The 24,044-nt window shown below is 39.1% G+C and overlaps 1 protein-coding gene across 2 annotated transcripts; it reads left to right on the top strand.

The window, feature by feature from the left end:
- The first annotated feature begins 554 nt into the window (after positions 1–554).
- On the top strand, positions 555–23,267 carry ubash3ba (ubiquitin associated and SH3 domain containing Ba). Of its 2 annotated transcripts, none has more exons than XM_032576255.1 (14): positions 555–1,393; positions 15,828–15,881; positions 16,073–16,259; positions 17,308–17,506; positions 18,376–18,545; positions 18,623–18,831; positions 18,945–19,089; positions 19,857–19,977; positions 20,059–20,181; positions 20,272–20,364; positions 20,740–20,884; positions 20,986–21,092; positions 21,855–21,964; positions 22,074–23,267. In XM_032576255.1, the coding sequence occupies exons 1-14, from the start codon at positions 1,266–1,268 to the stop codon at positions 22,209–22,211; spliced, it is 1,929 nt and encodes a 642-aa protein (XP_032432146.1). In that variant the 5' UTR covers positions 555–1,265; the 3' UTR covers positions 22,212–23,267. The 2 variants fall into 2 exon arrangements, with proteins under 2 accessions (XP_032432146.1, XP_032432147.1); XM_032576256.1 differs by lacking the exon at positions 555–1,393 and adding an exon at positions 6,286–6,317.
- Positions 23,268–24,044: the final 777 nt, after the last annotated feature.

Below are 24,044 nucleotides of genomic sequence, written 5' to 3'. Positions count from 1 at the left end.
GTTTATAGTTTATTCTCTTTTTTTCTCAATAAACCACCTGGCATATACAGGTGGTTTATTGAGTCTGAAATTCAAGTAAAGAAAAATGTAGAAGGATTTGGTTATCACTGATATAATAATATGATGATGGTAGCTTACTTAAAGAGGTCAATTTTTTTTATTTGGTGAAGGAGAAAACAACTATAACACCACAAATTGATGTACCAAAAACCTCTGATCAGCAAGATTATGCCTTCTGTGATGTCACCCGAATCATGAATTACTAAACGCTGGTTTTAGGAAGGATAATGTTTATCATGTATAAAAAAAAAACAAAAAAAAAAAACAAGACAAATACTGAGTGTTGTATGTGTGACAAACTAAAGTATAAAGTTTTTCCTGGAACGTTTTCTTAATAAATAATATATGCTGGGAAAACGTTGATCTAGTTTCAGTGAAACATTTACCACCGAGTAATAAATTAAAAATGTCCGGATTAATGCCAACGTTGCTATGACGACTAAGGATGACGGACGGATCTCAGACCCCCGCACTACGCATGCGCGCAGTAACGTCTAACTTTTTCTCGCAGACAGGAAGTGTGAGCAGCATTTTCCACCGTTCACCTCCATCATGGGACAGTCCCTGAAACAATCACAGCAGCTCTACATTCAGTCTGTTCATGTGTTCAAACAGCGACCCTGAGCAGGCGGACTGTGTCGCTGTCACAGTTTAATACGCCTTCGGTTTAAAGGCTTTAAAATTGACTTCCTGTCTCCTCCTGCATGCTGCTGCGGTGCTGTCTCTTTAACTGAAGGGGTCGCGGCCGATCCTCCGCTCCGCTCATCGGGGTCCATTCATGAATAAGACAACATTTGGAGGGGGAAACTTGCGCTGCCGTGTCTGATTTTTCGCTCGGCCGACCGGATGCGAGGGGCCGGCAGCAGCCAGATGTGTTCACCGCTGTCGGGGACACGGCTGAGGGCGCAGGAGTGACTTCCCATGGCCGAGCCCCCTGCTGATGGTTTTGACTTCATGTTGCGAGCAGCAGCCGGAGGAGGAGGAGGAGGAGGAGGCAGCTCGTTCCAGCTCACAGTCAAACATGCTCGTTTCCTCGCAGAGTTTCGTGATATTTACGTGCTTCCGTCCAGACCGAGTCACTCTGGGTTAAATAGCTCATTGGTTCCGTCTTCCTTTTTTGTTCCCCCCCTTCTTTTTTTATCTGCTGATAAATGAAAACACACTAGCGGAGCTGTGGACCTGACGTACCGATGGGGCAGTGAGTTATGGCAGCGAAGGAGGACCTGTACGCCAAAGTGACACCGCGAAGGCAGCGCCAGAACCGACCCAACACCATCAAACATGGCTCTACTTTGGACGTGCTGCTGTCCATGGGCTTCCCCAGGACCAGGGCGTAAGTGGACAGCTGCTCTGTCACAACACTGTCTCACACTCACAGTAACAACTAGGCGGAAACCAAGCAGCACCCACTAATTCTGGTATCTTGTTCAAATGTTTCATTTACATTCATCTCTGCGTTGCTTCTCAGCATCTCTTCTGCTGATGCTGCTTGGTTCTGGTGTGTCCATGTTGCCAACTCACAACTGTTTTAAAGTGTTTGCTAGAATTTGGCAGTACAAATTAAACTGTTAATTTCTAATTGTACACATATGAAAACTCAAGCACTTTGGATATAGTTGTTAAATAGTTGAAGCTTTTTCTTTTTAATTTTACATTGGTGAGAAAAGTACCAGACACATGTTAATATCAATGTTGTATTGCACTACTAAGATTGATTATATAGTACCTTCAAAATATAATAAAAGAAGTTAAATTGTCAAGTAATTCTACATTTCTTTGCCCAACACCAAAGAATCCAGACCCAGCCCAAGACTGTATAAAGCCAATTCAGAACTTCATAACCCGGCAGCCAGTTTAACACCAGTAACATTTTCTTTTTCTTCTTAGTCTTAACGACCGGTTGAGATTCTAACAGGATTGTAAACTTGAGTAAAAATACAATATTACACAAAGATTTTAAATAAAAATGTAACATGTGAATTAATTGCTTTTATTTAACAACTATTATTCATACTGTAGTAAAATAAAATAATGTTCTGCAGTTATAGCTAGGTTGAACCAACCAGTATCCAATAATTCTGGTATTTTGGTGAAAAGTTTTCTCATATTCATCTGCAAATTTTTATAAATCTAGGCATCTTTGCCACTGATGATCTTTGGCTCTTTTTTTTTTTTTGAGTCCTTGTTGTCAACTTACACCCTTGAGGTCTTTCATAATGACCCTATTTAAAATCAGGTGTTTGCTTAACAGCCTGGGTTTTCCCACAGCAGGGGAAAAATAAATATAATCTTAATGTACTATTTTAATAATATTCATTTTGGGATAATTTTTAAACAAGCATTTGTACATTGTGGCTTCTTCATGGATAAACAAATAAATTATCCAGTTTTATTTAGAACATAATGTTGATGTTTATATATATATATATATATATATAACAAGTTGTTGCTCATATAGTTGCGCTCTCAACTTATGGATGTAAACATCACTTATCATACTGTAAATATCTTCTTTGTACCACAAGAAAGAAGACATTGTTGTTTTAGATGTTAAATACATAAAAACATTTACAAGCTGAAATGTTCTCATGTAGAAACTGGTAGAAGTGATTAAAAAATGTTCTGCGTGAGAAGCTTGGCTTGCTTATTCCTTGGGCTGGCTAAGGAGTAATCATGGTTTCCTCATTGTAGTCTGAGGAGGGCTTTGTGCTCACTTTCTCTCAGTGTCAACATGATCTTATGGGTATTTCCTGGTTGTGCCCGTCAATACTTCTTTTCATTCATCCTTTAAGCAAAGCGGTTGCCAGGAAACAAGCATTATTGATTCCAGACAGCAGTCTCTAGATTAGCTAAGAATATGAAAACGTGTGGTCTGCATGTGTTTTATGGTTTTTAAATAAATGGTTTGCAGTTTGCAATTAGTAGATGCAAAACACCAGAAGAAATCCATTAGAAGCAGAATTGTGATTTAAGTATAACTAAAAAAAAAAATTATAAACAGATAAAATAATAAAACTATAAATAACGAAACTGCATTTAGATTTAAATATTGAATCTTATATAGCAGCTTAACGAACCAAGCTATAATTTTGTTCTGCCAAATAATGACATCTTATTGTAAGCATGAACGAGCTCTTTTTAATTTCTCTCCTTCCTCTCACTGTGCAATGTCTTCCCTGTCACAGGAAGTGTTATTATTTTGTCCTTTTTCATTGTAAGTACTGTCAGATACTCCCACATAAATTATTAACCTAACATGTTGAAACTGTCCCATCCCACACAGGGCCTTTTTTCTACATGCCCAAAAATGATCTCCCAGGTACCAAAGAAACAATTCTCTTGTGAACGTTGTAATTAGATTCTGTTTTCCTTTGTAAAAAATGATGGCAGAAATTTTAGCAGCGACTCGGCCTAGTGAGGTTAAAAGTGTTGAACAGCCTTTTCTTTTGACCGGGTCGAGCCGTTACCTTTTGAAAACATTTTTTTTTTTAAAATGCCAGGTTTTTAAAACTGGCAAAGATTTGATGGTTTTCTGTCCAACGCCATCGAGTGACTGTGACTCGTATGTTTGCATACGCACATCCATTATCTATGCCACCCATTGTCGCTCTGATTTAATAATTGATCTCTGTAACAAATTGTTGTTAAATGTTAACGCGCGCCAGTGAACTGCCACTCCGGTGAAGCTGTCAGTTGTTTTGTGCTCATGACTCTGGCTTGTTTGTTTCCTGTTTGTTGATGATTTGGCAAGTTTAAGCAAGTTTTAGTGCGGTTGCAAAAACTGAAACAAAAACTAAAGAATTAAAGTTTTTTTGTGGCAAGCAGGAACTCCTCCATCAACAATTATTAGTACCCCAGGTAAAGATGTGCTCAAAGTGCTTTAAAATGAAATGCTCGTTAGGTTAATTGGTTCGGTTATCAGGTAGGAGTGTGTGTGTGCATAGTTGTCTATCCTCTTTGTCAGCCTCCATTAATGCTTCTTGTTGCACCTCTTTCACAAAGAGCTATTTATGTTTTTCTTCATGTCTTACCATCCTCTTCACCGCAGGTTGTGGTGAGGTAAATATGGCTTCTTGTGCAGCCTGGAGGGTAGTGGCCAAAATAAGTGTGTCTGTGTTTCACACTTTCTTACAGAGAAATGTAAGGTCAACTAGCCTCTGCCTTACTTTAACGACTTAGTTTCTTGTCTTTCCCATTTTGAAGAGTGACTAAAACAAATCTACCTCTGTTGCCACATCGACTATTGTGCCTCACAGAAGCAGAAAGTCTCGGCAGGTAAATCTTCCTAGAATAACGAACATTTTTGCCTTCGTGGTGTGTTTCATTTTATTTTCCATTTCGAAGGGTGTGTCAAAAGAAACAGAGAAACAAGAAGTTATGGTTATAAAGAAAAGTTAACTAAAGTGAAACAAAATGATTTAGTTAGGTGTCTTTATTACACTTCTTTGGAGTACAAAAAGTTATAATATTTTACATTTTGGATTTTCTCAAAGGATTTATGAGTAATTATCAAGATAATGACTGGATTTTTCTAACATTTTCAGTGTTTGATTATTCGACAGCAACAAAAAAGATGAATTTGCTTTACAGCTTTTAACACATCAGTACCAGCAGTGTCAATATGTATATCAACAGCATAACGCCACATTTAAGGTTTTTCAAAATTGCAATTTCAACCAGATATTTATCATTAAGACATTCACAGATTATTTGCTAAGTGTTATTTTGTACCGTTTATGTTCATTCGGTTATAGCATGTTTTCCCTTCTTTTATTCCTCATTAGTAAAACACACAACTTTTCATATTTTGCCACTCTGCTGTTCGGTGTTGGTGGAAGAGGAACAAGAAATGTAACGGAAATTAGCTATCCATCACTGCTTCAGGCAACAAAAGCTTATTGTGTTCGGGTGTTTGTTTTCAGGCGGTGGGGAACGTGAATCATGGAGACACACACACACATACAAAAAGAAACGGACCCTCTGTTTTATTCTGGGGATGTTTCTTTTTTCCTTTTTTTTTTTCTTTCGTTCTTTTTTTTGTGCTGATTCATCCGGATTTGACCTGAGTAATCAGCTGGGCGCTACCTGGAAGGTTGTTGCTCTCCTGATTGTGTGGAAGCAAAGATGTGACGTGACCCTGGCTGAATGAGCAGCAACACGCCACTGACGTGTGAAGCGGTGTGTTGCTGTCGATTTTTGTCGTACAGGCTTGGTAGGACGTGGAAGAAACGGCTTCAGGAAAGCATGAGTGTTGCTGGAAAGCGTCTAAATCAAATGGTCAGTTATTAGTTTAGTCCAGAACCGTCTTTTAAAGCTTCAGTGAGCCATTTTCTGTTCCGTGTTTCATCCTGTAGTTTGCTTTTTTTTCTGTACTATACTTGTAAATCATCCAACTTCTTTAGAAGCACTTCCTTTAATGTTAATATTAACTTCTTGTTGTCCTGTATTTCCTAGTAAATATTGCCCTTTCTCCTTTTTATAGTGTCTATATGGAATCAAACCAGGGTATTAAAAGTCCATTAATAATATTTTTTTTTTAGCTATGATGGTGTATTTGTTTAGATTTTGAGACTAGGTCCCGTCATATTCTGAAGGCAGCATTTTTATTGGGTTGTAGTAAACATATCAGCGAAAGCAGACGTTTTACTGGCTGAAATAACTGCACTTTCTGGAATGCCAAAACAGCCTGCAAAAAAATTTAAAAACCACCTTAAGACTTCATTTGTCTTACATTTAAGCACAGCAGCAGGGTTAGGGATCAGATTAAGTTAATTTTACTTATATTGTAAGGAAGTGAAAAGGCGAATTCAGACATGCCACGTCATGAAAATCGCAATAACCCTACTCCCCCCCCCCCCCTCACATTAGCAAGAAGCTATGAATAGGGGTGAATGATAAATGATGTGATGTAAAATGTAGTCAGATACCCCCCACTTCATTTTGGTTAGCCACTCTGAGACGAAGATGGCAGTTTCTGAGTTGGCAGGAAGCAGATAAGAAAAAAGCCCATCATGATAACTGCAGTGATAAAGTCCAAAGAAAGACATGAAGAGAATTGGTCTAACTCTGTGTTGAACTGTGAGCGTAAACAAGACATGTCCTACTGCAGAGAGATTGGACATCTGTGTTGACTTTTTACTTTCCATCCGTGGTCAGAGGGCTGGTTCTCCAACTTTTGTTTTGTTTTATTTTTTTAAGAAGTATGGATTCCCTTTGAATGAATGTGCTCAGGATTGCCTAATGGATAGCAAAAACAGGTACTACTTATACCTCCACTAATTTATCATATGATTTTTGCTTTACATTTTATATGACTATTTAGGCTTCAGTCTTTGTTCTTTGAAATTTTAAAATCTGTATTGTCTAAAATTCAAAGCTATAGAGAAACAACTTGTTAAAATCCATGGCAAGTAATTTTTGAATTCTTTTTCCACCTTTAATATGACACACAACCTGTACGAAAGGCACAATAAACTGGTTGCAAAAGTTTATTAAAAACACTTTGTAATGCACCTTTGAATTTTCATTTTGACGTTTTTATGGCACTAGTTGCCTTTATTTGCCGTATTTAAAGAGAAAACGGGCAGAGAGAGGAGGAAACTTCAGAAATCAAACCATGGAGGCTCCATTGACGACCAGCACTCTCCTCTAGATCCCTACACTATCCCATCATATGCAGTTTGCTTAAGTACAAACCTTGCATCAATTATAGCGACTCTAAGGACGTTTGACAATGTTCATTTGCTCCAGTACTTTTTAAAAAATATATTCACTTGTGGGTTTTTTAATTTTTTTTTTAGCTAAAGCCAAAGAGAGAAGTTGCAAAAGACCAAGATTATCTCTTGGTATATGTATCAAAACCACAATCAAAAACCATGTTTATTAATATACTTAGTTTTATGCAAGTTAGGAATCAACAAAATTATTTCTGTGTGCTAACTGCAAGAATAATGAGTAAAAATTTTAAAGAAATATTTATATTCAGAAGTTTACATTGTAATTTCCATTTTGTTATTTAGTATAACTGCCTTTTAAACTGTATGTTTGGGACAAACATCTTGGATATTCTTCCCTGAGGAACATCTTATAAAAAATAAGTAGCTGGAGATTTGGCCCGTTTCTTCTGATGAAACTGGATTTAGAGAGTCAGGCTTGCACACACCTTTTCAGCTCAGCCCACACATCTTTTATGTGTCCAGATCCAAGCCTTTTGTTGACCTCTCCAAAATTGTGACTTTGTTGTCTTTGAGTCAGTTTTTAATTAATTTAAAGGCATGTTTACAGTCTTTGCCCATTTTTGGAAGACCCAATTTTCCCTCAGTTTTAACTTCCTGACGAATTTCTTGAGATTTCCTGTAAATATTTCATCGTTTTGCCATATATTCTGTAAAGTGCTTCCGTTCCTCTTGGAGCAAAATAGCTTCACAAGACGATACTGCCACTCACATACTTCACATTTGGGATGGCGTACTCGGACTTGCAAGCTTCCCATTTTTTCCCCAAGATCCAACGCTGGTCCTCGTTACCAAACACTTTATTTTTAGCTTTATCAGGACAAAGAATGTGGGATTTTCTGTTCCCGGGTGTATTTGTAAACTATAATCTGGTTTTTATGTTGCTTTTGGAGTGATAACTTCCCCCCTCTCTGGGTGGCCTGTCCATTTTTGTATCTTCTATTCTGTTTTCTTGTCAGATTCGTTTTACAGATACAAATGTCTCCTGTGCAACATGTTCTCCAACGACTTCTCAACATCAAAGCCAGCGTGGTTTCTGAGCCGTAGCACATGTAGCTGTGTGGAGATTATATGCTCTAACTTCTTTTTTTTTTTCCCCACCCTGTCCTCCTGTGAAGTCTTTTTGCGAGTGTGGGAGGAAGTTAGAGTGCACGCTGAATGCAGCACATTGTTCCCCTTACCTAGAACACTTTCATAATCTTTTCCCTACCCAGAATGTCGCTTTAGTACAACACGCGAAGTAACATCAAGTAAAATCATTTGATATGTAGGCAAATCTCTGACAGAATTACAGCAAAAAAACTTCTACATTAACGTATCAGGAATAGTGCCGCTGCGTGCAAACTAAAACAAGCTCTGAGCCTGTGTTCAAGACAGCCAAGAGGAAGTCGCTCATTTCCGGAAGTGGCTTGTGACCTTTTGCAGAGCACTGTTGAGTTGGTAGTTGGAGGGAGGCTGAAGCAGTGAGGAGTCGGTTGCGGTCGTACTGAGAGATGGGGTTCTGTACTCAGTAAGCTATCGTGATTTTTCTCCTTAAATCAGTCCTACAATTGGCGAAAAGTGACTTTTCAGCTGAAAAGACAAATACATGTTCCAAAAACCCTAATGTCAAGGCTCCGGCCTTGTGTATCCTCTTTATATACAACTTTTCAACTGACCTGTGTGAAATCTAAATTTAATTTGTGGCCTTAATTAATGCCAGACGCTTTTGATCGTGCATCTTAAGACAACATGCATGTGGCTGCCGACCCAACCAAGGCCGCCACTCCCAAGCACTTTCTGTTTTTGCTGCCTGTATAGCAGCCGTTTGACTTTGAATAGGGCTCAGTGATGCATTAGGATTTTGGCACCAGGCCTTAAACAAAGTATTCACAGTGAATAATTTGCCCTGTGTACACTTTAACTTGTTTCACTGATGTCATAGAGTACTAAAAATAGCCTTCCAAAACCATGGCGTCCTTTTAAACCTTTTTCTCTCCTTCGCAACTTTACTTGAGTCAATTTCTTATTTGCTGTCTGACCTGGTGAACCTCCCATCGATATCATTAAGATAAACGATGGTAAGAAAAGACCTCAGCTGTCCACAGATACTTTTGTTCAACTTGTGGTTCCTGGTTTGCTGAAAAAAATGAGTATGTAACACCAAAGCAGGTCTTTGTCTGTGAATCAAATATGTCACTAACCAATAGGTAAAATTAGGGGTTAATTTAAATGAGCAATTAGCAAATTAGCACAGCTTACCATAAATGCATAAAAGTATGGCATGTGTGGCTCTGTTGAAAGTAAGGTGGCTACACATGGAAATTAGCATAGTTAAACGTTTTTATTGCAAATTAGCTAAGGACTGCTTGTATGTTTACAACAACAAAGTTACATAAGTTTGGAGTTACACATACATTTACACAGCAGTTGTGACAGATGTGTTGCCATCTTTTTCTAGAATTACAGATATAATGCTTAAATATAAAATCTTTCTATAGTGCTGGTTACGTCTAGTTTCTTTACATTATTTGCAATCTGGTAGTAAATATACAGCAGTTATTTACTCCTAATGTTACACTTAGTGATGGAAAATTTAATTTACACTTCCTGCAGACTCACAACACCCTTTGACCTCTCTAAGCCTGGACAGTCTAAGATCCCGTCTTGTTCATGGATGTAGTCCTTCTGGGTTTTTTGCAGTGAGGAAAGCATGTCTTTCTCCTTTTCCAGTTAATGCATGTGCAAATAACATTCCAACCCTGTAATTCAACAACTTCTAAATGTAGTTTGTGTTTTGCTTGGGGTTTATGATTGGAGGTTACATTCATAGTCAAGGGTAGTGTTAGGTTCAGTGTTGGAAAAAAGTCTTTAAACTGACAAAGGCATGCAGATTCCGACTACTATCAGATACTTATCAAAATGTTGTGAATTATTGTAGCAAATTTCTAATTTAGTTATATAAGCAAAAAAAAAATACGTGTTTCAACTTTTAAATTTGAAACACAAAAATGTTGTACAGTTTGAGACAGCTTGGCTTTGAGGCACTTTAAGCTACAGTTTCTTCATGCTAGCTTAGAACTTTGGCTAGTTACAGAAAAAAAACCTAATTAAAAAATACAATATTTTTATCATTCTCAATTACATAAGATTAACAAACCTTCTGAAAAAGGCTAACAAGTTGTAGGTGAATTTTGGACCATTTTAAGAGATATGCTAATAGCTCAGCTAGCTAAGCTAATAGCTAGCTGAATAAATTTGTTTTATTTGTTACTTTCAAAGATAACCCCTGGAGATGTATCATCTCCTTTTCAGGGGCAGAGGGTCCTTATAAAACATAAATATGAACAACACTAATACAAATCTTAATAAGTAAATCCAAAAATATAATTCAAGACATTTAAACACAAGCATGCATACTCAATGCTTCCCCCTAATCTAAAGCTAGCTTATATATAAAAAAAATACATGTACATATAAACTGTATGGTGCTACCATACCAGTTGTGTGGTGTATTGTCTTATTTTCATGACACAAAATAAGACAATACATGCAGATGCAGTGTATGTGTCCATGTCCATGTGAGGAGTAAATAAATGATACTTTGTTCTTGCTGAATACAGGAGCAAAGACAATTTAAAAATATGAAACAAGGTGGTACAACTAAATGATGGAGGCAAATTATTCCATCTAGGATAAATGTTCCTGGAGTAGCTAGTTATTTCACATATTTCACAAATAGAAGTATATGTGTTAGCAAGTCTAAAGTGTTCTCTACACAAATTAGAAACTGCATTTTTTCCCCTTCATTTAGTGTAAACCTAGAGTCCTTTATACGTTTTTCAGATAAAAAGTATAAAACTTATAGTGTAGGATTTACCAATGGTGTTCTCATGCATATGAAGCCTAATTAGGAGTGAATAACAACTACTATCTGTACTGTAAATATAACATTTTGTCTGTGAATAAGTAAATTCTCATTTCATTGAATGCTTGCCTTGCTGATTGTGGGTATAGCTGGACATGCTGTTGCAAGTGGAGCATATTTTTTCAGCTGATGGAAGCTCTCCTTTGGGTGCAGTTGAGTGTCAGGCAGCAAACTGAGATCCCAGCAATGCTGGTGTGATAAGTATTTGGAGCTGTCTGTTTGCCGTCGGCTTATAAACAGGAAATTCTGTTTCGCTGGTGGAGTCGAGTCGGGGAGGGGCCCCTGGGAGCAACTAGCTGCAAATGGTGTGGCATTTGTTTATATTTGCATGTAATGTAGTTTATCTTTTCTGCTGTTCTTTCATGGTTAATTTGTCTGCATGAAAAGCATGATGTTTACATAGTGGAGGTTTGTCACTTCCAGCTTGCCCAGCAGGCTGGAAAATGACTAGAACGTAATAAACAGCCCAAAGAATGTTTAAACGTGAGAAACCAAACCGTAGCAAACATGCAAAAGACAGTGTGTTTATCTACAAAGACTGCTAATGCCCTTATCATATGTGAGAAAACTGCAGGGCTATATTTGATATTTCCAGCTACACAGGTTCATGTGAAAAAACATATAAAAAATCTGACAACATCACCTTTCCATTGGTAGTTTGAAATAGCTCTTACTCGGGGCAGAGTTCGCTTTTGCACAGTCTTTAATCTTTTTCATCTTTGTTTGGCTTTCAAAACAAATTCAGTTTAAAAATAACTTGCTCAGTGTTTGGTGAGATGAAGTTAGAAGTGGAGGACTGTTTGTTCTTTTATTCCAGCAGAAAACATCCGAAACATTAAAACTGAGTTTAATAGGGATAAGTTCTGATGAGGATTTCTGTGAATTGCTTGGTCGTCCAGTCATTATTTAATGAGTCCAGATTTTTTCACATTTGTATTCACTGTCATTCAGTCAGAGCAGTTTCTTCGTCTCTTCTTTAGGTTTTTTTCTGGTTAATGGTGTCATTGGTAATTACGGAAAACTTTTCTACAACATTATTCAATGAAAAATATTCCTACTGGAATTTTTCCACATTTTGTTACAATTACAATCAAGAGTTTTTTGATGTGATTTTATGTTATGGACGAGTAAAAGAAATGGCGCCTAATTGTGAACTGGAACAAGCACAGTGACTTCCCCTCCAACTCACTGCTGTTTGAATTCGGTGTGAGTTTTTTTGGGTCTGTCTCCACCAGCTTTGCAAATCTAGAGACCAAAATATTTGTCAACTCTCAGGTCAGAGTGTGAGTGAGATTGAATGGAGAGTGCTTGGGATCTGCATATTAAAGTCTCTCATCGACTTTTAATTAAATACTGATCTGCACATATGAATATTCTTTAAGTTAAACTACTTCATTGTAGTTCCAGTTGTATGTTAAGGTCATACACTTTCTGCAAGAACAGAGAAATGCGTTGTCTCTGCTTGCGCTGCAACATCAAGGTGACATCATTCTGTACTTAAAACCCTGATTTTTAAAAAATAGTTTGTTTTTGTTTTGGGCAGAAATTTTGTCCTGAGCGGTTTCTAAAATATAAAAAATATATGCAAATGCTGCAGGATGAAGGAATTATGACAATATCACAAGAGTTCTTGTGACGTATATAAAATATCCTGAAAGATTTTGGGCGTTTTTTTTCCTCCTCAAGTAAATGAACAAATTTATTTGTTAAGGGGTGCTAAATACAAATGTAGGGCAAGTTATGTTTTGTGTCGGTTTATGAAGTCCCCCAAATACACTGAGGTTTGTGGTTCTCACATAAGCTTTAAATGGACCAGGGCTAGTTTGTAGGGAAGTCTTTACATTTACATGGCTGAGTGTTAAAAGATACATGATTTAATTATAGATACATGTCAACCGATTTTACAGAAACAAGGTCATTTAGACCACTAAACAAATACGCATTCCTTCTCCTCCTTTGTGAAGCCTCATAAGGGAAAGTAAACAATTTAAAGTTGCATAAAGTCATGGGTATGCGTCACTATTTTGTGAAATGACTGAACGTTTTAAGAATGGCAGATTTGAGATCTTCTGTGTCTGAAAGCCAGAGTGGCGGCAGAAGGTTGAGTCTAGCCTCTGAGGCGCGACAGGATGCAGTAGCCGGCAGTCCTAACTTGGTTGCCGTTGCTCTCCGTCACTTTGATCTTTTTGCTTGATGCACTTTTTCTGCAGCTGTCAAGACATCAAAGATTATGTTGACGTTGATGGTCTGCATTCAGATGAGCGTGTGTCCCCCTTACACAGCATCCTCTGCCAGCGTGACTGGCAGTCTGCTTGTGAAAATCTGCACCTGATCTTTTGCTCCGATAGAAGAAAACATCTTATTTATTCTTTCCGTGTATTCTTTCTGTGTCTAATTATGTTATCGGTCTATTTCCTCCTGCATCACACTTTATGTTAAATTTATCTACATATTTCCACCGATATTAACGTTTATACACACAACAAGGTTTCGTAGCATTAAAAAAAGAACAGGTCAAATTCACCGTGTTGCACGATGTTTGTATATTTGCTCAGCAAACCTGCATAAGAACTTTAGTAATATTTCATGTCACAAGGGGTCTCTCTGTACAAAGATAAGAAGCATGCAATCCTATGTTCCAGCTCGGATTGGATTTTATGAAGCCTCAGTCACATCTGCTTGTAATCCCATCATCCCTTCTGAAATAAAAAAGACGGGGGAAAAAAAAAAAATCCTCCTCCACACAGTACCAGGTGGAATCTTCGTATAAGACGATTGTAGCACACAAATGGCTCTGCGTGTTAAGCCTTCTCCACCCAGCCATGGCTTGTATTATCAGGAACTGGGTCAGTTAGATAAAATGTTGTATGTATATGTGGTAGACCAGTTCAGGGGTTTGTCTTTGCTCTGCATGTGTTCTCATAAGTTGTGTGTAAAGGGGGCACACCGTTTAGACCCGGCAATCTTTCACGACCCGGTCATCCCACCCTGCCATGTGTCAGGGCGCTCTGCCTCAGGGTCCGGGGACGTCGCCGTATCTAGGACCCTCTCTGTGGGACGAATATAAAAATAGCTCATTGAGTTTGAACACAAACGGGGGCACTGTAAGCACTATCGGCGCCGTCACACACAGAGGAGCTGCAGCGAGTCTGAATCACGTTCCAAAAAGAAGTCAGAAGACTTCGCAGTGGCACAGAAAACTAATTTGGTATTTAGAGATGATCATAATGTCTGCACAGAGGGGTAAAAAGCAGTGCTGTCTATGTTACAGTGGAGTTATCATTTAGTTAAAAGCGTTGTGGTATTACAACCGTTTTGTGTTCTTGTTTGCTGATGCAATGAATAAGCCATTTATTGGCTTGGGCCCCTGCCTTGTTCTCACACAATGCACAAAGAACTCCGGCTGAAAGGAGATGGAGTAACAAGGCTTAGAGTTTAGCTACAGTCTTCATCACTGTCATTGGTTATTTAGCAGTCTCTCATATATCTGAATACAAAGCAAAAGATCTAAATATGAATCATGAATAAACGGGGCAAAGCGAATTATGCCATCCCGTACGGCTCATTTGGGTGGATGCAAGCAGCAATAGTGTGACAAAACAGAAAGTTGCTGGTTGTTTGCATGCATGGATGCAAATACGATGGATAACGGTTTCCTGATGAGATAACATGAAGTCACATTTTGGTACCTTGTGTTATCTTCACCAACAAGCAAATCCTACTCACAGACCAGAATCTCCCTGTGATGTGTGAAGGTTTAATGTAAAAAAGAGAACCTCTTGGTTTTTCTATTGCTAAAGTATTGATATCACATAGGCACAGCTGTTAGAAATTAAAATATTTTCCAATAAAACTATTGGTATATATCTCTAATCTTGCCTGTTAAGACATAACTCCAGACTTTAACTGGGCCATTCGAATGTATGAATATGCTTTGATTTAGGCCATTCAACCTCCAACCTAGTGTTCAGACTTTTGTTGATTCTTAACAGGTTTAGTTAAGAACTATGACTACCATCCTGACCTCTTGGACCAAAGGTGTTCATACATGGGTCGTGCATACTTCTGCTTTTAGCCCTTTTCCTCTTTAAGGAGCACAAAAAAGCAAGAATTAAAAACATAAAAACAGTTTTATCTGTCCAGAATAGCAAGACTTAGCAGGGCAAGTTATAAGAATAGCACATATTTTTTTAAAATTGCATTCAGCGTTAATAATTTGTAGAGGCTTTTAAAGGGACACGCTCACGGGTCTTTCCTGTGAGCGTGACCGGAGAGACGCTGTCAGTCAATAAAAGCTCAGTGATGCAGTAATGGAAAAAATGTGAACAGGATTCAAGGATACACTGCAGAGGTTAACTGTCAAAAAGTCTAATTATCAACACATAAGAATCTCTGTTTTAGAAAAATCTAAAGTTTAAAAAAAAAAGTTTTATGGCTTAAAGAGTGACTAAAAGCACGCTACGTTCTTTTCAGTGAGGAATAATATCTTAATTTAGTTTCTTCCTAAGCCGTCACAAATAAAAGCCTCTGGTCTGATGAAATGACTGAGCAATCGGGATCCCAAGTGAAACTCGGTATGAATGTCATCCTTTGAAAGGCTCCATGTGGCTTGATGTCGAAACCTTTTCCAGGATCTCTGGAGTTTCAACAAGATGATGACTGGAAGCATATAAAAAACAGCCAGAGGCCCTTGTTGTGCCTTTCACTAGTGAAATCTATTTTAAAGTGAATCTTGTGTACAACAAAAAACATTAATCATGCTTGCAAATTGCATTACATAAAGCAGTAGAGGAAATAAATTGTTAAACAAGACTTGGAGATGGTTTGGCCTAAATATTCTCAAGCACATAAGTGCTCATTACTTATTCATGGACTGAGCTTCGTGAATCAAACCAACACGTTTACTTTTATGACAATAAAACCCCCACAATGCTTTCCTAAGAAGAAAGAAAGCAGGTTTATTAAATCAGAATAGCTCTGTTTCATGAACCCTCTGCTTTAAGCATTAAAGTTAGGTCAGAAATGATCTGAAACAAGCTGCTCTGAATGCATCTGGTCCCACAGGAGAGAGTATTGATTCTGTGATCGTCCTTTGATCCCCTCCTCTGTTCTGCTTCCCGTTGCAGGTTGAAAGCTCTGGTTTCGACTGGAGGCAAAAACGTTCAGGCGGCTTGCGACTGGTGAGAGCAACACAAACGCATCTATCCACGTTCTGTTTAGCACAGAACAGGAAAATAAATATTTTGGAGATAAACATTTTGCAGTCATTACTTCAAAGAAAATGCTTTGAATCTCTGCAGCTTCTCATTACCGCCCTCTGCTGGATAGTAACCGCTCTTCCTGTCCTCCCCTTGTTTCTGGCTGTTCTCAGGCTGTTCTCCCATTTGGACGACCCTTTCCTGGATGAACCTCTGCCCAGAGAGTATGTGCTGTACCTGCGGCCCAGCGGACCTCTGCTCCAGCAGCTCACACACTTCTGGAAGCAGTCCCGCCTCACCTGCGGGAAGAACAAGGCCCACAACATCTTCCCTCACATCACCCTCTGCCAGTTCTTCATGGTAACTTTATGCTTGCTTTTTATTAACATTAACTGGTAACCTCATTTTTTGCCTTCAATTCCCTGTTGTTCAGATTAGCCTAAGACCGAAGTTCCTCTTTTGTGGAGACAGATTGTCTGAGTCTGCATTTGCTTGGAGACGATTTCCTTTCTGAAAAAACAAACCTAGGCAAAAAAACCCATATATAAAAAATTCCCTTCTCACCCACCGCGGGTGGTTCTTATCCTCTGAGCTCGGGTCCTCTACCAGAGGCCTGGGAGCTTGAGGGTTCTGCGCAGTATCTTGGCTGTGCCAAGGATTGCACATTTCTGGACTGAGATGTCTGATGTTGTTCCTGGGATCTGTTGTAGCCATTGGTCCAGTTTGGGGGTGACTGCCCCGAGGGCCCCGATGACCACAGGCACCACTGTGGTCTTCACCTTCCAGGCCCTCTCCAGTTCCTCCCTGAGGCCCTGGTATTTCTCTAGTTTCTCGTGCTCCTTTTTCCTGATGTTGTAGTCACTTGGTATTGCTACATCTATCACAACGGCTTTCCTCTGTTGTTTATCCACTACGACAATGTCTGGTTGGTTCGCCATTACCATTTTGTAAAAAATGGTAATGAAAAAACCCATATATAAAAAATTCCCTTCTCACCCACCGCGGGTGGTTCTTATCCTCTGAGCTCGGATATATATATATATATATATATATATATATATATATATATATTGGACCAATTGAGAATCTTTGATAAGTCTTGAAGATTGTTGTTCGAGATGCTCTCCATTCGGTCTCTTGATATGTGAAACCGATAGAAACTGAAAAGCTGTTTCTGCTGTGAAATGTGACTGTAGAAAGACTGAACACAATTCAAATAAATGCAATTTTTTAATTCTGCTTTAGGGAAAGTTGCTGTTTGTAAAAAATGTTGACATCATGTTGTATCATTTTCCTTCCAGTTCAGAATAAGCAGACGACTATCAAGTTTAAGGCATTGTAGCTACTGTTGCTGTTTAACCTGCGTTTTCTTCTTCTGTGATCACCAATTATCTTCTGCACCCATCAGTGTGCTGATGAGAAGGTAGAGGCTCTGACGGACGCCCTGCAGACCACCGTGGCCAAATGGAAAGGTCGCATCCCCATGCCTCTGCCTCTGGAGCTCTACATCTCCTCCAGCTTCATTGGGCTTTTTGTGGAGGAGCAGATGGCCGAGGTTCTGAAGAGCTTCGCTGCTGACTTTGCAACAGAGGCGACATCTAAAGCAGGTTTGTCCCTTCAGATGAGGGCAGAGCGCTGATTCCTTCTCCGTGAAACGAGCAGCTACAGGACATTATTGGGGCTCTTAAGTCGGCAGCCCAGACTGACTGTTGATTTGACTTCATCAAGTTCTTTTGGTACCAAGTTGCAGATACTGTACTAAAGGTTATCATCACTAATTCACTATTATGGGACTAAATTCACATCTTACACATTTCTGTACTTTGATTGGGTCTGAAGTATTGTAGAAAGAGCTTAAAAAAACAATTGTTTAACAATAAGTCAATGTTTTTCGGTGTCTGGAAAATGAGCCGCATCAATAACCTTCCGATTGTTAAGTGACATTTGACGGGCACTGTGCCATTTCCTAGCAACTTAAGCTAGCAAAGCAGCAGACCATCACGTTTGGTTAGCTCGTTTTACTTCTGTCTGCTCTGTACAATGGCTGCTGGAAAATACAAATGTTTTGTTGTTGACTCCACATTTGGAAATTACTTGCTGCATTCTTGTTTGCTGTGCAGGAGGCTCTACTTCTGCTTTTCAAAGATTTACGGTTGTATAATTGTGCATCTGTATGCAGCCATTTTCATGTGCGAGTGTAAAGCTTATTTGGATTTAAAGTGACAGGACTCCCTAAAACATGTCATTCTAAAAGAATCTCAAAATATGCAGAACTGAACTAAAATATCATTACCTAAGTATGATTTTGTGAAAAAAATTTTGCAAACTTGTTCGAAATAGCCGAGAGACCTATTCTAACTTGTTAAAGGAAGCATTAAAGTCACCTTTAGGCAAAGACAAATATTGAGGAAATGAGTTTCTATCCGTGAGAAAATCGTATCGTTCTTGATGTTTTATCAACGTGTGTGTGTTACAGATGTCCATGTTGAGCCCCATAAGAAGCAGCTCCATGTCACCATGGCGTACCACTTTAATGCCAGTCATCTTCCAGTTCTGGAGAAGTTGGCTAAAAGCATAGAGGTGACCGCAGGCTGTGATTGGCTGGCTGTGCTCCTCTCCAGGGATATTCGCTTTGCTAACCATGAGGTAGCCCTCCCTCCACCAGGCCAGTAGCTTCTCTTATGAAACTATCTCTCCCAACGACTCTTTTTCTCCTCCTGCAGCCGCTTCAAGTCATGTACCCGTATGTGCCTCAGAACGACGACGAGCTGGAGCTGCTGCAGGGGGACTTCATCTTCATGTCTCCAGTGGAGCAGAGCACAGCCAGTGAGGGCTGGCTGTACGGCACTTCGCTGGGCACCGGGTTGTCCGGCCTGCTGCCTGAGAACTACGTGAGCCGTGCCGATGAGTCAGACACGTGGGTTGTCCATGGGTAAGGATGGGAAAAGTACACATTCCTGACAAGTATACTGCTGTAGACTTGCTGCGTGACTTTCTAAGTATAGCGAATAAATAAAGCTGAGTTTGTTCTTGTGTGATTCGCAGGTCTCACTCCTTTCTCAACTGTGCCTCTCCATCTACCTCTGGTAGCCCCATGGGAGGGCTTTTATTTGATGGACAGCTAAATGACAGTCTGCTTGACAGTCTTATGGATCCTTCCAGCCTCACTGGCTTCCTTCCTCCTATGCAGGTAAATGTCACTGCAACCATCTATTGCCTAAATGCCTGCTCTAATAAAGATAACTGGGAACTTTGTTGTGAAATTATTTGAAGGAGTTTGAGAACAGGTCTGTTTGAGATAGCTTATAATCCCCCTGGATCTTTTTCCACATCATGTCCCTTTAAAACCACAAAGTTCAGTGTTTGCATTAGGATTTTATGCAACAGGTCAACACAAATGAAAAGAAAAGGAAACATTTTCTATCACTATACTTATGGATGCTATACTTTGCAATATGTATCCACCAGACTGACGTTTTCCCCTGTTTTTCTTGCAAAATACCTCAACCTTAGCTTGTTTGGATGTAGCACATTTATGAACAGCACTTCAGTCTCATTCAAAATTTCTTAAATTATTTTATTTGTAGACCACAGCATAATGCTTCCACTGCCATGTTTTATCACTGGCATTCTGAATAAATCCAGCTGTAGATCTGCACACCTGGATTTAAATTGAGATTCATTTACTCAAATTAGATGTCTTCTGAAGTCAGCTCTTGGCACTGGGATTTATATAGAGGAAACAGAGTAAAGAGGGCTGAATATAAATCTATACCACATTTTATGGATTTTTAACATACATGATTTTTTTTCCCATTTTGCAATTATTTACTGCTTTTTGTGAGTCTGTCACAAAAATCCCAATATAATACATTAGTTGCAACGTGACAAAATGTGAAAAAGTGAGAGGAACACATTTGGAAAGCTCGGTGAATGCCTACAACGTTTTCATCTCAGGTATCGAGGGCGACCGCTCACTCCTCCTCGTCCAAGATGAGGCTGTTTGTGTGTCGCCATGGCGAGAGGATGGACGTGGTGTTCGGCAAACACTGGGTCACCCAGTGTTTTGATTCCAAAGGTGGGGGGTGCAGAGTTGTGATGCGATCTTTAAAATGCCAGTGTTTTCTTCTCTTCTGAGACTTTCGTCTATGCTGCACAGGTGGATACATTCGTTCTAATCTGAACATGCCGTGCAGCCTACCAAGCAGGAGCGGAGGTTACCGGGACTATGAAAAAGACTGTCCGATTACTGTGTTTGGCTCCACACAGGCCCGTCTAGTAGGTCTGTGCGTGTGTTATTTGCAAGTTATTCACAAATGCATGGTGTTGTTAGAATTCATTATGAATGACTGCGTGTTTTGGCCCATCTCAGGTGAAGCCCTGTTGGAAAGCCACACAACAATAGACTTTGTTTACTGCTCTCCATCTCTCCGCTGCATCCAGACTGCTCAGCACATCTTCCAAGGTAGGAGCTCATCCTCATTCAACTCATCAGTAGACTGGCCACAGGCTGGTGTCAAACATCATCTAAACATGCACTTTGGATGATATTCTTTATGTGTATTTATAAATGTTACTGTCTGGTGGTGAGGGAGTTTTAGTGTTGGGTCTAAAATCTTTTTTCCAGGCTCTTATACCAAACAAGTTAGACTGGAGAATGGCTTCAGTGTGTTACGACAACACTGCTTGGCACCAAGAGTAGGAGAGAAAATGTGAAGCTTTTATCAACTTGTTCAATCATTGAAGACTTTTGGTGTCTTTTCTGCATGAAGAAATTACACATTTTGTCTAATTAACCTCTCTGCTTCTCAGCTACATTCTCTGTTTTAATCTGTTTCAGGTCTCCAGCTGGAGGCCAAGACAAAAATCCGCGTGGAGCCCGGTTTGTTTGAATGGACCAAATGGGTTTCCGGCACCAGCCTCCCGGCTTGGATCCCACCGGCTGACCTAGTGGCCGCAAACCTGAGTGTGGACACAACATACAAGTACAAAGCAACACAGATGTTGGATCATTTTAAATGTTATGTTGCGGTATAGTTAAATCTTCATCAACTTTGGTATTTTTTTATTGGTTTTCTTGCTGCAGACCTCATTATCCTTTAAGCAAACTGACCGTGTCGGAGTCCTACGACACCTACATCAGCAGGAGCTTCCAAGTGACCAGAGAGATTCTGACAGAGTGCAAAAGTCTGGGTAAACTTTTAAAACTTTTTCACATTTTATTTTTGGAGAGGTTTTGTCTCATACACCAACATAATGTAATGCATAAATGTGAGAAGAAAAGACAATCGCACATGGCTGGCAACATGTTTTTTAAGTAAAATTAAGTGTGGCATGCATTTGTATTCAGGCCCCTTTCATCTATTATTCTTAAATAAATTCTTGGGCCTGGATTCTGGTCAGAGTTGATAGGAAGATGGGTGGAGTTATAGACAGAGCAATCATGAAGGAAAACTTGTTAGAGGCTTCAAAAGGATGGGTAGAGGTATAACTTCTTGTAGGTCAGAGATGTTTTAGTTCAACACCTTGGTTGCAACAACCTCCTCAGCATGTCAATGTTCTGTAGAGAAATGCGAACGAGTCATCATTTGATTCAGGTGTGTTGAACCAGGGAGAGAATTAAAACATGCAGGACTGACTTTGGAAACGATGAACCCAAACATGCAGTTAGACTCAGAGCTATTATAATAGGTCAAAACATGGTGATTTATTTTAAAATGGCCCAGCTAAAGTCCAGACCTAAATTCAGTTGAAAGACTTGAAATGAATGTTTTTTTGCAATGATTATTTTTTTGCAAAACTTTATGCAATTTTGCAGCAGTTCTTCTTAATGTATCTGATGAAATACTGCTGAAAAATATAGATGTTTTTCTGTAAGACAAAACTTGAAAAAGCCCAGTGGGTTACCAGTTACAGTACATCCATATGTATTCTTTTTTTACCTCTGTCACACAGGAAGCACGGTCCTGATTGTGGCCCATGCTTCCTCCCTGGAGGCCTGCACTCGCCAAATACAGGGCCTCAGCCCCCAAAACTCAAAGGACTTTGTCCAAGTTGTCCGAAAGGTCAGTTCTGCTTTATCTCATGTTGCTTTCATCCCCTTACTGTGCCCTCCTCTAGGTCCTTGCCTGTTCTTCATTCATAACATGCACATCTGTCTTCTCTTGCTTGCAGATTCCCTACTTGGGTTTTTGTGCTTGTGAAGAATTGGGAGAGACAGGCGTGTGGCAGCTGGTCGACCCACCCATCTTGCCTCTGACACATGGACCCAATCACAGTTTCAACTGGAGGGAAATGCTAATGCAAGACTGAAGGATATGCTGTTAGACTCCCTATATTTTGTCAGCTTGAACTGCTGAAACATTATTTATTTTTTCCTTTTACAATTCTAGAATTCCATCCAAACTACCGAAAGGACAAAGAGAAACACAGAGTGGCTTCCAATGAAAGACATTATGCAAAAAAAAATAAAAAAAATATATAAGCCAATAAATTGCAGCTATTGTACTTAGATGTGACGCTCAGGAAAGAGAAAACCCCAGTCTGTGCTGAGATCACAGCAAAAGGAAGCTTCAGGTTGGATGGCATTTTCTGCCTGTCTCTCTATATGGCACTTATTTACTGAGAGTGTGGAGGTGCTACAGAAGAAAATTGGACGCATCCTGAACGATGCGTTGAAACAAGATTTTTATCCGGAGCTCTGTCTCTGTCTGCGGCCCCTCCTCCAGCAGAGGGGGAAGTGGGTGGTGAAGACTTTGTACTCTGCTGCCTTTTCACACACTGTGACACGCATTAGTTGAGACACACTTGTTCCACAAAAATATTTTCCCACTTGTCAGAAGCTATTATTTAACTTGTAGCGACATCCCCATTGTATAGAAGAAGCACAGAAGAAAAGGTCGACAATCAGACAGGGGAGCACCGGTCTTAATTGTCTTTGGTTGTTGATGTCAGCTTTAAAAAATGTCTATTATTTCTGTTCTGGTCCTATAAATTTCATATCATTTTATTCCACTGTTACACTTATGATACCATCTGAACATTTGGCCCTCTAGTAAAGCCGATGCCCACACATCTTATCAGTTTATGTGACAAATAAAAACTTTAATATTAATTTGCAGGATTAACTGCATTGCTACTGATATGCAGGTGCCTCTACTAAAGTTTTTGCTTGTTATGTCATGACCATACCTGAAACTCTGTTAACCTCATAGAAACTTTGCTTTTCAAACTCTTGGTGATTTCTTGTTTGTTTTTTTTTTGTTACATGAAATAATTTTAGTACTCATTGCTTAATGCATCTTTTGCTGTATGATTTGAAATCTGTCATACTCTATAAATTAATAAAATACAGTTTTGGAGCCGTTATGATCTGTGTATTTGTGTTCTGCCAGAACAAACTCTCTTTGTTGAGTTGGTAGAAGATGTTAAACTCATTCACCTTTCCGTATAATGTGTCACCATTATCCTGTGGAAATGGTTGTCTTCATCAGAGACAGATAAACTGGGCAGAGTTGATGGAAAATGGATGGAACCAAATACGGGACAACCGTGAAAGAAACTTAGTTGGTAAACGATTGAACTCAGGCCAAGGTTCATTTTCACCATGGCTTGCAGGTGTACTTTCAATAAACAGTGTTTCTAAAAAATACTCAGTCAGAGGGACTGAATCCAGGTACAATTTTTCAGACTACTGTTGGTTAAAAAAAAAACAAAAAACGACCAACCCAAAAATGAAATAAATAAAAATAAAATCACAAACAGACTGTATGCACCTTCACCTTCTGTCGACCTTTTTCTTAAAATTTCAACAAAATATGTTAATGTTTTTGTTACAAATTTACAAAATACATTTGCATGGAACTGTATTGTGTTATATATATTTTCTCAGTAAATTCCACTGAGCCATAAAACACAGAACCGTGTCCAACTACAATAATTAATGAGATTGAATACACCTGTGAAATGTAACGTCCAATATCGGTTACCGGCGGCCATAACATTCTCATAAAATAATATATATATATATATATATATATATATATATATATATATAAAAATTCTGGCTATATACCTTAACTTTAAAAATAGTTATTATCTGGCTGGGTAAAATGTGCTAAAACATCTACATTTGTCCCTCCGCTC

This window comes from Xiphophorus hellerii, chromosome 11 (genome assembly GCF_003331165.1).
Source record: "Xiphophorus hellerii strain 12219 chromosome 11, Xiphophorus_hellerii-4.1, whole genome shotgun sequence".
NCBI classification, from domain to species: Eukaryota; Metazoa; Chordata; class Actinopteri; order Cyprinodontiformes; family Poeciliidae; genus Xiphophorus; species Xiphophorus hellerii.
The sequence above is the reverse complement of the archived record's forward strand: the minus strand, read 5'-3'. Positions and strand labels throughout refer to the sequence as shown.